We start from the raw sequence: 16,470 nt of genomic DNA on the forward strand, positions 1-16,470 counted from the left end.
CAACAGAAGTGCCATCCTGCAATTATTTTTATAGGCACCGTCCCCATGGGTGGGACGTCCAGAGCAGAGAATTCCACCCGGAGTGGAAAACGAGAGAGACCTTGCAAGAGGAAGGAGGGAACAGGAGAGACCGGAAGATAAGCCTCCATTGGCCTGTGAAGCAGGTGAAAAGCCACCTGAGACTGGGTCTGCTCTTGCTTTTTTGCTCAACTTTGCGGAGTACATCTAGTTTTACTTTCTAGTTGGAAGCGCCTTTCTTTCTTCAAAAAAAATAAATATATATATTGTCTCTCTGTGCCTTTCTGTCTGTCTGTCTGTCTGCTTTGTTCCTTATGCACAGCCACATCTTTTAAGTTACAAACTCCAAACTCGGGGTACAAATACAACTTTGTGTGTGGGGGGAGGATAAATCTCTATGTAAATGTGTACCGTGTAGCACCACCTGGTGGTAGTGGCAGAGGGTTTTACAATTGCCTCTTTTACCTGGGCAACGCGTTTATTTAAACGCGTTTATAAAACCTGGGCAACTGAGGTTTAAAGTACTCCACACGGGTAAATTAACCAGAGTGAGCCAGGGATATCGTGTGGGGGAAATATTTCTAGCAGCAGGGGACGCGTGGCAGTGTTGAGGGGGTGGGAGGAGGTGGGAGGAGGGGTTGGGGTGAGGGGAGGTTGGGGTGAACGGATGGTGGGAGAGGATGTAGGGATGAATGGGGGAGGGGTGTCTGGGGGGGGGGGGGTGTTTGGGGGGGGGGGGGATTGGGAAACACCAATATCTCTGTCTTTTGATTAAATCCGTCAGTGAAATAACGAGTACTTTTGCTAGTATATATATGTATGTATGTATGTATGTGTGTGTGTATGTGTGTGTGTGTGTATATGTGTGTGTGTATATGTGTGTGTGTGTGTATGTGTATGTATGTGTGTGTATGTATGTGTGTGTATATGTGTGTGTGTATATGTGTGTGTGTATATGTGTGTGTGTGTGTGTGTGTGTGTGTATGTGTATGTATGTGTGTATGTGTGTGTGTGTGTGTGTGTGTGTATGTATGTATGTGTGTGTGTGTGTGTGTGTGTGTGTGTGTGTGTGTGTATGTATGTGTGTGTGTATGTGTATGTATGTGTGTGTGTATGTGTGTGTATGTGTGTGTATGTGTGTGTATGTGTGTGTGTGTGTGTATGTGTGTGTGTGTGTGTATGTGTGTGTATGTATGTATGTATATATATATAAAGCCTGATGTTGGCTTAGCGGTCAGGGTGCCGGCTTCGGATCCTAGGATCCTGGGTTCGAATCCCGGTCGATCGTTGAATTAACGCCAGGGGGGTTGACTCAGCCTGTCATCCCTCTGAGGTCAGCAAATTGAGTAACAGCTTGCTGGGATGAATGATCCCAGTGTGTACCCCGATTTAGAATAGGTACACCGTATCCCTGCGCATCGTAAGAGGTGACCAAGGGTTGGCGTCAGGAAGGGCATCCGGCCATAAAAACATTGCCTCAAACAGGGAACCATGATTGTCATGGGGCCCGCAAGGCTAACCCCCACTTCTAGCGGGGAAAATGGCCTTAAAACGATCATTCATTCATATATATTTATTTATGCAAAAACATTTTTTTGATGCATATGTATGTCATGAGCATCTTTCTCCTAATTTTCATCATCCATCAAAACTCGGGCAGAGGACTCCTTGCGTGATTTCTAAAGTTCTCACAATCATAGTTAATCTTCTGTAAACCATTTAAATTTTTGATCCAATATTTTTCCTGTTTGTAGTTTACTCTGAGTGTTGACAAAGGAGATAATTATTTCCGCAGCTACAGGACTTTTGCATAACTTGATGCTTATCATCCAAAGCCTTCATCGGGTGAATAAAATAACAACTATTGGTGTTCAAATTTGCATGTGTAAAATTGCTTCCTTCATGTTAAGCTCACCCGATCATCGGGATCCAAATGGGACCAGGACTCAGATCTATTGCAGAAAGAGGGGAAGCTCAACTGATGTGGTCTTGTCCAATTCACTTTCACGACTCTCAGGTTCTTTAACACTTTTGGCAACATTTGCAGACTATAAAAATTGGCTATGTTCAATCTGTCAAGCTGCAGTTATTAGATGCAAGGGAAAGACTAGTCTTACCAAGTTACTAACATCAAAGAAAAATGTTTCTTGATATCATCTCTATCCCAGACAAAGCTGGAAATCATTCCACATGCTTTCACAACACCATCGTATCGAGCGATAAAGTTATTGGAGCATGGAATGAAGGTATTGGAAAGGGTGTTGGAGAGGAGGACAAGGAAGAAAGTGAAGATCAACGAAATGCAGTTTGGATTCATGCCAGGAAGAGGAACGACAGACACACTTTTTATTGTGAGGCAGTTGCAGGAGAAGTACATGGAGAAGAGGAAGAAGTTGTTTCTTGGGTTTGTTGATCTGGAGAAAGCATTCGATAGGGTTCCACGCGAAGTATTGACATGGGCATTGAGGAAGTTAGGAGTGGAGGAATGGTTGATCAGAGTTGTGATGGCAATGTACGAGAGAGCGCACACAGCTGTAAGGACGAAGGACGGGAACAGTGGTGAGTTTGAGGTGAAGGTGGGAGTGCATCAGGGGTCGGTACTAAGTCCACTACTATTTGTAGCTGTGATGGAGGTGCTGGCTCGGAACGTAAAGGAGGGTTTACCGTGGGAGTTGTTGTATGCAGATGATCTGGTGTTGATTGCGGAAAGTATGGATGGACTGTAGGAAAAGATGAATAAGTGGAAGGAATGTATGGAGAATCTGAAGGTGAATATAGGTCTGAAGGTCTGAAGGTCTGAAGGTCTGAAGGTCTGAAGGTGAAGGTCTGAAGGTCTGAAGGTCTGAAGGTGAATCTAAAGGTCTGAAGGTGAATATATGAAAGACGAAGGTGATGGCAAGTGGTAAAGCATGTGGTGAGGTGGAAAGAACTGGGAAGTGGCCATGTGCTATGTGCAGGAAGGGTGTCGGAGTGAACTCCATTCAATGTACAATGTGCGCTGAGTGGGTTCATCAAAAATGTAGTGGTCTGAGAGGGTCATTAACCAGTGTGGCAGCTACATTCAAGTGTAAGGTGTGCACAGAGGGAGCTGCAGATGGAGGAAATGTTGAGTTGGATCTTGGAGACGGCATGAAGCTGGAAGGTGTGAAAACATTTTGCTACCTCGGAGACATGCTGAATGGAGAAGGTAGATCAGACTCGGCAACGGTTGCCAGAGTGAGATGTGCATGGAAGAAGTTTCAGGAACTGAGTGGCGTGCTGATGAGGAGGGGAGTGTCGTTGAAGCTGAAGGGAAAGGTGTATGCTGCAATTGCTGCATGTGTGAGAAGTGTTATGATTTATGGGAGCGAGACATGGGTCATGAATGTAGAGCAGCAACAAAGGCTGGAAAGGGTGGAAATGTGAATGGTTCGGTGGATGTGTGGAGTATCATTGAGAGAGAGGAAGACAAATGATGAATTGCAAAAGATGATGGGAATAGAGCCTGTGATGGATGCTGTGAAGAGAAACAGGTCGAGATGGTTTGGTCATGTGTTGAGGAAGGATGAAAGCGACAGGTTGAGAAGAGTGAAGGAAATGAATGTATAAAGAAGTAGAAGTAGAGGAAAGAAGTAGAAGAAGACGAAGAAAGAAGAAGAAAGAAGTAGAAGTAGAGGAAAAAAGTAGAAGAAGACAAAGAAAGAAGAAGAAAGAAGTAGAAGAAGAAGAAAGAAGAAAAAAGTAGAGGACGGGGAAGACCAAGAAAGACTTGGCTAAAGGTGATGGAAGAAGAAATGCGGGCCAGGGGGTTAACAAGGGGAGATGCAGAAAATAGGGCAAAATGGAGAAGATTGCCATGGGGCCTGCAAGGCTAACCCCCGCTCTAGCAGGGAAAATGGCCTTAAAATGCCTGTTGTTGTTATTGTTGTTGTTGTTGTTGTATGCCTTCACAACACTGACAAATAAATCAGTAGCTGTATTCAAAATGGTGGTAAATGTACAATGGAACGATCTGTGTGATAGAGGTCAGAAAATGCAAATGATACAAATGCTGTAATCGTCACAAAAAGTCGAAATACCATTTGTAGATCCAGTTTTAACCCGATTCTGACAAATTAATTATTGCTATCTGAAAGTGGAGCCAAATGACACCCCATTCCAAACTTTTGTATTGCCCCCTTGTGTTCACAATGGTATTTGTTGTAACGGGTTTTGTTTTTAAGTTTCGCTTCTTATCTATTCTGCTAACTAGTTTTGTTTCTTGCCATTCTATTTTCAGGAATGCGTTTTGCAAAAAATTTCAGTGCCAAATTATAATTATTACTTCCACATGAACAGAAAAGCAATCACAAATGCATCCAGGAAAGAGCGCATCATGGGATAAAAAAAAGTGCAACATTAGCTGAATAATCATTCACTGGCAGCTTTCAGGATTTCTTCACAGTGATAAAACTCCATTTACATCATCTTTCTGAATGAATCACAACTGCTCTCGCTTATGATGGCCTACTTGGAGAGCCAGGGAATCTGGGCTTTTGTGTGTGACGTTCCAGCAAGATGCCAGCTTGTCGACATTCCCAGCACATATGTAGCAGAGGCAGGCCTGTGCACAGAGCCGACCACCATCCTCCATCTCCAAACGGGAGCCGAGTGCATCTATAAGGAATGTCAATGACAAAGTCCGTTCAACATTGCAGTTTGAAAACTTTTATGATGCAAAATGTTCCACCCTTGGAAATTACATTTGCCAGAGATTGACAAATCCACAAATCCAGAGAGATCCACAAATGGTGTATTTTTTTTTCATAACCAGAGAGATCATCAAAATCATACTGATAAGAGGCCCAACAAAATTACTCGGTTCATACAAACTTCCCTGGTGTTAGTCCCTGGTGTTGGGCTAGTGGCTAGGGTGCCGGCTTAGGATCCTAGGATCCTGGGTTCGAATCCCGGTCAATCGCTGAATTAACGCCAGGGGGGTTGACTCAGCCTGTCATCCTTCCGAGGTCGGCAAATTGAGTACCAGTTCACTGGTAATTCCCTGCTTGTCGTTAAAGGCGGCAAAAAGGGTTGGCGTCAGGAAGGGCATCCGGCCGTAAAACATTGCTTCAAAAAGGGGACCGAAAAACAACAACAACCACAGTTCCCGAAAAAGGCCAATCCCCGCTTGCGGGGAAAAAATGGCCTCTAAAGGTGGTTTTTATTTATTTATACAAACTTCAATTGGATTTTTAAATATCAGGGAAAGAGGGGCAACAAATCTGAACTAGAACGGCACTCGGTAGAGTGCATACCTCCACTCGGCTAAACAGTTTACATTTTGTATCCCACTGCTAGGCCGGTTCTGGATCCGTACTTAACCAACATCTAATTGGCTTGGTCTTGTGACCAAAGCAACTCATCCACCAAGTTTTGCCATAATTCGTCCACAACGTTTTGAGACATCGTGCTACATATCGTCTTTGGCCCGATCTCTCAATAGTGAAGATTCACTTCAAAATTAAATAATTATCGTATCCAAATCCATATTCATATCTTCACCAAAATCGAATCGATTCGTCCTTATGACACACCCACAGGGGTCCCAGCCACTTTGATTGACAAAATAATAGGAAAAATAGGAATTCTGATCACAAAAAATAGGAGTTTAATAGGAAAAAACTAGGAAGTAATAGCACAGATTTCAGCATTGGAACAACATCGGTAGCTTTATTGCTGCAAGATTTATGCAAATACATGTACATGTATGGGCATGGACACACCCCCAATGAACTTGGGCCCACCCGTCTTAACATCGACAACAAAAACTATGACTTCTTCTTTTTGGCAGCCACCATGGACTCTATCAAAGTCTGCTTTTTCTTCTCCACTTTTCTCTGCGCCTCCCTGGTTTCCACCATACGAGTCTGTGTCTCTTGAATCTTTTTCTGAGCAGACTCAAGCATGGCCTGAGCTACTGCAATTTCAGTCATGTCACCTTTCTTAAGCGCCACCTTAAGCTTTTTATTTGCTTGATCAAGCAGACTGTTGCTAACAGTCAGTGACATCTGCTGAGATGACTCTTTTGCTGCCAGAGATTTCTCTGTTTTCTTCAAGTCCTCGCTCTTACGAGACAGCTCCGCTGCCTTCTCTACAGCAATCTTAGCTGTTCTCTCTCTTTCTTCTTTCTCTTGCCTGGTTTTCTCCCTGGCTTTCTGTTCATCTTCCTTGGCTTTTCGTTCTTCTTCAAGTCTCTGCATATAGTGCATGTGAGCAGAACGTCCTAACGAGAGGAGTCCCTTTGTGACTGGGACCATTTCGGGCCGGTCACCATACAATCTCATGCCATCCATTGTTGCACGGAGACCATTGATTGATGCCTCGCTCAGACTAACTCTCTCCTTGGTGACACTTTTCCCACTGATTGAGAACGCGCGTTCCACGTCACTGTTTCCGTGAGACAGTGCAAGGACAATCCTTATCATTTGTCTCACTTGGGGGAATTTACAGTTTCCCGTACAGCCTTTTAAAGCCAACACTTTTCCCCAGTAACTGTCCACTCTCTTCATGCAGACTTCTTCTTCATTCTCCTGTGTTTCCTGGGACCAGTCAGTAGGAATGGCTTCCTCTTGGTACACCTTCCATTCATCTGCAATGCTGTCACTGTCAATATTCCTCTTCAGCTGTCTGGACAGGCTCTTGGCTGATTCAAGAGACCATGCAGCAGTCCTGTTTTGTGGCTGCAGACATCTGGCATTCTTCAGGATTTTGTTTGTCAATGGAAGCTTCTTTTGTAGGTGTACTATGGCTGCCTGGTAGCACTTCCTCATCCCAAGATACATCCTTTCCCTCTCAGAGACTTTCAACTTAGCGATACACCGTCGGGTATCCTCTCCCACACCCATGGATTCATTCTCCAGCTGGTTTGCAACAATGGAAACATCAAGGTTTGAGATGTCTTTCACAGCATCAACTGAAGGAGTCTTCATAATTCTTCTGATCAGTTTTTTGAGCAGGTCATGGAGTTTGTCATATAGAATGTGCACAAGTGGTTGCTCTGACTGGAAGAAGGTGAGGAACTCTGCAAATGTTGCTGCCAAAAACTTCAGGAAATGCAGTTGAGCTTTTATTTCCGGTCGCTGTAGTTCTGTTTTGATTCTTTTGTACCTGGGTTTAAACATGTCCTTTGGCTGCTGCTTTGGAAGAAATACCAAGAAATACTCTTTGAGAGATTCCCAGATCTCTATCAGCCGCTCCACTGCAGGTCCCAGTGTCAACCACCTGCACTCGACATGCTTCAAAGGCTTTTTTGGAACAGCACCCAATTTATGCTGAATGTCTTGAAAATCAACAGATCTAGCAGCAGAGCCTTTGAACCAGTAGAAAATGTCCACTGCAAGCTCAGTTAGGTTTCCACAGTACTCTGCAAGTCCTTTGGCAAAAGCATTGTGTACTGTATGGAGAGTACATGTCCCTACATCAAGGAGACCAGGGCCCCTGTTGTCGAGAATGGCTTTGTCAATCTGTCTCCACACAGTGGTGCTCACATTAGGCCCATCACTGCCGAGCATGATAATATCCTGAAGCTGCAGTTTCGATTCATCCAAGGCAGAGATTATTTTCCTGGACAAATCTTCTCCAGTTGCATGACCCATGAGGTAAGTTTTGAGGTGAAATACTAATATCTGTTCCTCGGCATCAGACCAATAGCGTACACGGATTTCTAGTTGCTTCAAGTTCTGTTTATTGGTGGTTTCATCATACATGAGGCTGAAGCCAGAAGCTGAATTCTTAACATCAGTGACTATCATGTCCTGAAAATAAGGACCTGTGGCTTCGCTAATGAGATATGAAACTTTCGATGAGCTCATTGAGAAACCATCCGGGATAACACCAGGAAACATTGCCTGCAGAAGATCCTTCAAACCGTCACAGGAAGAGTAGCTCAGATTCGAACGAACAACTTTCAATGTCCATAGAAGTTCTGCTTTTGTAATAGCGTCTTTTTTGGACATACAGACTAAAGCTGCACGACTTGGCTCATCTGTAGAAGCTGACCCTGATGCTGAAGCAGATGAAGTTGATGGTTGAACGAATGTCAGCAACGTCTGTGACCCACCCAGCAGTTCCTTCGCACGCTTCAGGTGCCCTTTGTTTTGGGCATGTTGTGTCAGTTGTTTCACACCCTGATTGTCACACCTCACTTCCGAATGGCACAACGAGCAGTAAGCTGAGAACACTGAGGACTTGCTAGGCTGACACCAGTCAGAAAGCCTACATCCATGTCCACTTTTCAACCACTCTGGGTTAAATTTAGTTCTCCCACCAGGCATTATACTGCTGGGAGTATACCTGTCAAAAAGAAAACAAATATGAGATAAGATTAAATGAATTAGCATAGAAAATCCTAACCTGTTAACGCATGAAGTGGAAAGAACTGTGAACCAAACAGTTTTTTTTTTCAAAACTGAAACATAAGTTAGTAAAATAATGAGAACAAACAAAGTAATTTAAAGGCAAATCAACAAATTTCTTACCGGTCTGCAGATTATACCTGAAACAAGAAAGATGATAAATAACATGTCCTAACATGTTTACCACCCGATAATTGCATTTTCTCCACTGCTGAATAGCTTGAACACTAATCTGAGTTCAAGCTAAGCGATGACAATTCAATTATGTATCTTTGGTATTGTTGTTGTACTATCTTCAGAAGATTATGAAACAACAAGACTTTAACAGTCTTTATTGTTTTTTGTTTGTTTGTTTTTTTATTGTCCTACATTGCTTGCATTACCTATTGTGCAGCATTGCGTATGTAAATTTTAATTCTACTGTAATTTTGTTAAAAGCTGAATATGCAACTACCACACGAAAGTATACAGAATTAAGTTGTAATCCCTATTTTGTGTCGTGGTCCTTCTTTATTATCTGCAATTAAATGATGAAATGTGTGAATTGTCGATTGAATTAGTTCTTTGCCAAATACTATTAGTTTTAGGCAAAATACAATCTCATTGTAATAAGCGAAAGATTGAGTTAAACATGTAGTATCAAATGTCAATGTTTAGCAAATTAGTAGAAAAGTTCAATTTCAGGTAGAATCTTTAGGGAAAGGTTGTTAGTAATAACTGAATAACCGCAAAGTTCACAGTTGGTTTTGTTACTCTAAGTAAAGTACAAACCTTAAAAATTGAGCTCAGCTGAACTTTTGAAATAAGACAAAGGACAATGATAATGGTCAAGGTATCATTCAGTCATTCTTCACAAAGTATATGAGATAATCCAAGAGAAATGCGTGATAAACATAGTTATATTATTTTCATCTCATTTTATCTTTTATAATTCTGTTACTGAATAGCATGAAGCACGAATCATAAAGGTAAAACAATTGTTTGGAAGGATATACTTAATATTAGGACAAAGTCAAAAATAACAATAACATAATATACATAAGATATACATATCATTTCCAGTCGAGATCAATAACAACACGTACTTTACACCATGGTGTAAACGACATGCCTCCACTTCGTACAGTATTTATTTGTGACGTCATCACTGCATACTCAATTTTTCCTCAACACTGCACTTTGTTGAGTCCTCAAAAATGCACTCACCACTTGTGAAATCGATCGAACAAACGGTTTTCGAGAAAAAGACAAACAGACATATGTTCTTCGGGGATTTGAGCTTAAAGTCGTTTTGGAAATTTGTCTTGCGATTATGGACCCAGAAAGCAATTCCATGGCTGACGATTGGTATAGGAATGTCTGTTCTGACGCTTAGATACAGAAATTCTACTAATTAATATATCAATTTAAATTTTGGAACATTGAGGGTTAAAAAATAGGAAAAATAGGAATTTCCACCAAAAAATAGGAGATTTATAGGATCCTATTAAAAAGTAGGAATAAATAGGAAAAATAGGAGGGCTGGGACCCCTGCACCCAACGGGTCCACCAAGTTTTGTCCGAATCCGTCCAGAACTTTTTGAGATATCCTGCTCACAGACAAACAGAAAGACAAACATTGGGGGTGAATACAAATCATCCATCCATCTACGGTAACAGAGGTAATAACATGGAAATTACAGAAAGAAGTAGTGAAAACGTTAAAAGTGATTTACAGAGTGGATGGAAGTACTATATTTTAAATGCAGGTGGGGAACAGAATAAAATGGCACAACTTGAAGATAAAAAGAAAGCGAGAGTGATTACACGTCATAAGCAGATTGGTGGACTCTGTTTTAACGTCTGACCTCTTGGTTCACTCCACCTGTCCTTTCTTCCCTCTGTGCTAAAGGTCCTCCCAGAAACCCACACCGTTTCCCTCACCATGTCTGAACTGGATGCTCACCTACATTTCTTCATCCTTCTAATCTCTCGATAACCATGTGCCAGGAACCACCAAGTGTACGCATTACCGAGTGCCAATGAGTGCATATGTTTGTTTGATAGGTGAATAAAGTATTTCATTGCATGAGATAGGTGGTCGAGTGTGATACGCACTGCATAGCTCAGAAAACTCCTCAGGTTTGGTGTAAGTCAACACAACCGCCAGCGCCTCCTTCCAGCTGTCCAGCTTACACGTGTTGATAATAGTGTACCAGTCACGAGAAACCACCTTCGAGATAAGCTGTGCATAAAAGACACGCAATATTACTATATATATCTATATATATATATATATATATATCTATATATATATATATCTATATATATATCTATATACTGTATATATCTATACACACACACACACACACACACACACACACACACACACACACACACACACACACACACACACACACACACACACACACACACACACACACACACACACACACACACACACACACACACACACACACACACACACACACACACACACACACACAGTATGAAAGTGGGATATAGCATGTTCATACAGGAAAAGGGTGGGGGGAGGGAGTCTATGCATACACAAGATGGGGAAATGCATGCACAGAGGGGTTGGGGGGGAAGGTAACATGGTAACAACCCAATCTTACTCCCCCCACTGATAGTCAAGTTGCAGATATCTTTACAATGACTCATGGCATACGCGAGAAACAATGCCGCTGCTCTTGTCAAAATAGCTCTTGAGTTCGCTCAAGTAGCTCGGCACCGCCAGCAACTGCCAGGATGATGGCATCAGCATATCGACAATCACCAAGGCAAAGTTCCACAGCAGCTTCAAAATCACCCACAAGCAGGGATTGGCCAATAAGCCCATCAACATCTGCAAAGGAATAAGACGATATGGATGACTCGATGGCAGAAAGGTAATAACAACTGTGTCTGCGGCGAAGGGCTATTTGTTAGAGAGAGAGAGAGAGAGAGAGAGAGAGAGAGAGAGAGAGAGAGAGAGAGAGAGAGAGAGAGAGAGAGACAGAGACAGAGACAGAGACAGAGACAGAGACAGAGAGAGAGAGAGAGAGAGAGAGAGAGAGAGAGAGAGAGAGAGAGAGAGAGAGAGAGAGAGAGAGAGAGAGAGAGAGAGAGAGAGAGAGAGAGACAGAGAGAGAGACAGAGAGAGAGAGAGAGAGAGAGAGAGAGAGAGAGAGAGAGAGAGAGAGAGACAGAGAGAGAGACAGAGAGAGAGAGAGAGAGAGAGAGAGAGAGAGAGAGAGAGAGAGAGAGACAGAGAGAGAGAGAGAGAGAGAGAGAGAGAGAGAGAGAGAGAGAGAGAGAGAGAGAGACAGACAGAGAGATAGACAGAGAGAGAGACAGAGAGAGAGAGAGAGAGAGATGAAATCAGACCCTGTTACTGCAATGGGTGTAAGAAGCAAGTGCCATGCCAGCTATTGCTGTATGATGCATCCTGACCAACAGGAAATGCCTGCCACACATCAACCTGTCTGTGGTCCACAAAACAGTACTAGGGGTAACCAAGAACAATTGAAATTTAAAAAGGGCTCTTCCAGCTAAACAATTGCATATGCTTCACCTATTAGGCATTGGCTTAGCCTGGCTACAGCCCCATACTACCCAGTATGTTGTACTGCAGCCAATACCATACAACATATTGTTATGTCAGGGGATAGAGGAATATCTCGAGCCAGGTAGATCTACATAGGTAGGTACTCGACTGTCGTGACAGGGAATCTACCTGTAATAAGTTCTATGTTTAGCCCGGATGTCGGTATAAGTGTGTATCTGTGTCCCCGCCGCGAGGGGGCAGGGAATGCTAATTAGTACAGGGATTATGGGTAAAATTCCCTCGTTTGTCGTCCCCTCTGTCGCCAACCCAGTGTCCATTATGGCAATGCACTCATATAGACACTTAGATAGGTCCCTTAGTGCACACATTAATTAAATCCCCTCCCTTACAAAAAGACTTACAGGAAAGACAAGCAGGAAGCGGCCGCGTACAACGCCGGCGTGGGCGTCAAACATCGTGTAAGGCAAGCAATAGCCATGGCCAGGGAACGTGTGATTGGTTGAGGTGGAAGTCGCGAACATTCAGCCAATCAGGGCGGTGTGCGCCAAACGCCCATTTAGAAATAGGTCGCTAGTTGGAGGACAAGCGGGGGTGACTGGGGAAGGCGCGAAAAGATCACAAAGAAGGGCAGAACGGATTGGGAATGCGCCAGAACTGACATCACAGGGCGAGTGACAAAACGTCTCGCTCGCGGGCTTTTTGCTCTCTGCGCTGGACTCTTGGAGATCGCTCTTCGCTCTGCATTCTTCATTCTGGGTTCTACACAGGTGCTTGTGCTTCGGTGTGTTCGATCGTCGTCTTCCCTGGTGGTCGTTGACGTCTTCCCTGGGTTTGTCTTGGTGCTCGGTGCTCTTGGTGCTTGGTGCGCTTAGAGCGAGGCTTGGTGCTATGAACGAGGCTTGCAGGTGGAGCCTGGCAAGCTCGGTGCTCGGTGAAGCCTGATGGTGCGCGAACAGGGGCGCATCGAGGCCTGCTTCCCGCCGACATCGGAGCCGTCGATTCCTGATGACGCTACACTGCCAGACAGATAAGCTCGCATTCACCAGTAAACGACGAGACATTTCTTTTATTCATTCTACCGTTGTCTCGTATTTGAAGTCTGTGTGGGGATGTCCCAACTTAGAATTAGGTTTTATCGTCGCGTTTATTTGTATCGGGTTCCGCGGAATAAACCTGTTATTTTTGTACATTTTACCCCGGATTCCCGTTTGAGTTCATTTCCTCCAGGATCGGAGCTGCCGTCGGATCGCTACAGGTAAGCACTTGCCGCTTCTTCCTCTTCCTTCTTCCACCCATGCTTTTATAGTCGAATCCGAATTGATCGTCGCCTCAGTTAAAGCCCGTTCGGTCATCCGCGATCCTGCGGTATTAACCGAGGGATTCGCGCGACAATATCTTCTGCAGTTCAACATATCTTCCCAGTATGTTGTACTGCAGAAAATAATTTAATTCTCTATTTTGTAAACCAGTCTATCCAGGAGAGGAACATCCACAGACATGTGTTTCAGGCTTGTTGGCCCTCGTCCGCGTGGAGCAGAGCTCAGACATGCCTGTAGCCCTGCTAAGCGCATATCCAATAGGCGGACCCTATGCAACTGTTTAGCCAAAGGAGCCTTTTTAAAATTTAAATTGCATACAGTATATACAGGTTAATGATACAGCTCTAACTGTGATTGCTGAGGACACCAGATCGTATCTGGAACCCACTAGTGCCATCTGCCACATTCACACATTGCATTTCACCCACCAATCACAACCAGGAAGCATGACCGTTGTTTTTAAGCAGTCGGGAGTCCTACGAAAACGATTATTGAAGTTCCTCGACCTGGACCTGGACTATGGTTGGCAGGGTCGCCCAGATAGCTAAAATGGCAGAGCACAGGTTCGGTTCACTAGAGAACCTGGGTGCGATTCCTGGTCTGGGCGTGCAATTTTCCCACATGTTAATTAATTATTTATAATCTTGTTCATTCATATAATTGTGTTACTATGCCCCCAGTGTTGTTTATAATAGCGGACATGGATTTGTCCCTCCATTGGAGCAAGACCCTCTCATGAGCAGGCCATTGGTCTCCTATGGTTGGCAGTGAGTGCCCCTGGAAGCAGTGACGGAAAGATTATACGTTTGGGAAAATTGGAAGAGAAAAAAAATAAAACAGAGGACCTGGGTTCCATTCCTAGTCTGGGAATGTAATGTTCACTCACACGCACACACACACACACACACACACACACACACACACACACACACACACACACACACACACACACACAAAACCTCTGACTGCAGATTAAGGAAGGTTAAAACTTGATGTGCAGATGGATTAAAAGATCAACGGCTTAATGGGGAACAAGGGAGATCAAATTCCTCGAAAATGTGTAACTATGTGGACAAAAATTGGCATAATAGATTACATTGTTCATGACAAGCAAATTGATCAATTGAGACTTTGAGACTTTGAGAATGAGGCAAAAAGGACAAAATCAGCAGAAAGTGAAATTAATTTGCATGGTAAACAACTCTGCTTTTTGTCAGTGGGCCATCAAGAATGCACTTCACTTCAGCTGCAAACATCTTTGAAAGCATCAGATTGTATCACATAACTAGAAATTATAATCCACCAAATATAAAAGATTCATTTCCTCCTCCAGATATCCATATATAGAAAATGTAGTAGTAAATGCTTTTAAACATTGACAAAATTCAAAAGTGGTAGATCTCAGCTTCCCACTAATCTGTACAAAAAAATATATATCCTGTGACAGATACTTACATCTTAATCATAAGAATAAAATAACCCATAAAAATATGCGAGGGATAAATGCATTTTTGCATAATGGAGCAAAATGTATGTATACCATTCTGCATATTCGTCACATATTGTCGATATGCCCATCCCTACCAGAAGAAACGGGTATCTCGAGAGCAAGCCGTTCCGGGGCAATAACGGCTGGTTCATCGGCGTCATCTTTGCTCGTAGAGGTCTCATTAAACAGGCCTTCCTGTAAATCACAAAAGGACGAGGTTTTACTTCAGTTGTCTTCGCTGAACATGCTGAGCAAATCAATTGGCCTAATAAATGCAATGGCCTAAATAAGAACAGCTGTGGAGATTGTCATAATTAATGCAAATGGCTGCAATGCTTGCCAAAACAATCGAGTTACTGCAAATGTTAAGTACTGTTACGTTTGTGGGGGGGGGGGGAGGGGGGGGGGTCGGAAATGATTACCTTAGTCCAGGTAGAAGTGTATAGATTACCATGCTGCATATGTCGGGAAGAAGAAGAAGAAGAACCCCCATGTACATAAGTATGGATCCGGTAGACCGTATGTCGTGTAAGTGTATAAGTATCCCCATGAGGGGTGGGGTTATGTTAATTAGTTAGGGATTATGGGTAATGAATCCCCTGTATGTAATTGCCTCTGGTATTTCCCCTCTGTTCCTTATGATAATGCTACACAAACACACACAACGCCAGGCAAAATGCCAGAACAGCGCATCTGCGCATCAAAATTTACTAAATAAAAGCTAACTGGAAACAGGACTTTGAGCACCAACGATGAGACCACCAACGGGTGACAACCAACGGGTGACAACATCAAGCAGGCAGGTCCGGGAGCCCAAGCCCCGGAGAGCAGCAATTGGTGAGATTTGTCGAGCAACGAAGAGAGGGACTGGCTGATAGGAGCAGGCACGGCAGCATCGGATGACGTCAGAGCCTTGAGTACAAAAGAACGCTTTCCCCGACATTTTCTCTCTTGCGGTGGGACAGTCTCAACAAACGGTCATGTTCTGACACTTTCCCTCCTCTTGCGTTGGAACATTGGTGCCGTGCAGTCACAGTTCATAGCGCTCTCGCGCTCGGGACATTGGAGGTTTTGACGATCGTGAGGAGGAGCGAACTGTGGACCGAGGCCTGCGGTTTCCAATGCACAGACTGCGGACCGAGGCATGTGTTTCCCGCGAGCGGACTGTGCACGGAGGCCTGTGCTGTTCCTGCCAAGGACGCAGGGGTTTTGACGATTCCCAAGGGGGTTCAGGAGACGCTCAGAGCTAAGTACCTAAAAACATACACACATTTATTTTCACCAATTATTTTTTCCCTTTGTGTGATATACGAGTCTGTATGGGGACGTCCCATTTAGGAATCTTAGTTTTGCCATGCGTTATTTTGTTACCGGCATTTCTTCAATAAAGCCGGTATTTTTGTACATTTTAAATCCTGTGTCGGCTGGAATTAATCATTGCAGGTTCAAAGACGTCCGGTGGGACCCGTGAAGGTAAGCTCTTCGCCCTCACTCACGCGTGTATTCTCCGCTATATTTTTGACTGAACGCCTCGAAGTGTAAGCTCGATCGGCAATCCGTCCGAGACCGGTCTTTATCGGACATTACTGTACCTCTGATGCTTCTTTCTGGGTGGTTTCAGCCATGTTGGTTCCATTCCCCACTGAAGTTACACTCTGTGCAGCAGATATCTGACGGGAAGGCATAGCACAGACAGCGCTGGATTAAAAAAGGCAAATCTTT

At 43.7% G+C, this 16,470-nt stretch overlaps 1 protein-coding gene across 1 annotated transcript in view; it reads right to left on the reverse strand.

The window, feature by feature from the left end:
• LOC137415474 (SEC31 homolog A, COPII component) overlaps nucleotides 1–16,470 on the reverse strand; it is a 62,497-nt gene that overhangs the window by 15,373 nt on the left and 30,654 nt on the right. The window contains 6 exon segments of the mRNA XM_068101066.2: nucleotides 4,508–4,653; nucleotides 10,488–10,614; nucleotides 11,062–11,095; nucleotides 11,097–11,238; nucleotides 14,844–14,943; nucleotides 16,341–16,418. Coding sequence (XP_067957167.2) covers nucleotides 4,508–4,653; nucleotides 10,488–10,614; nucleotides 11,062–11,095; nucleotides 11,097–11,238; nucleotides 14,844–14,943; nucleotides 16,341–16,418 — 627 coding nt within the window.

The sequence above is a fragment of the Myxine glutinosa genome, chromosome 4 (assembly GCF_964187855.1).
Source record: "Myxine glutinosa chromosome 4, kmMyxGlut1.1, whole genome shotgun sequence".
Taxonomy (NCBI): Eukaryota; Metazoa; Chordata; class Myxini; order Myxiniformes; family Myxinidae; genus Myxine; species Myxine glutinosa.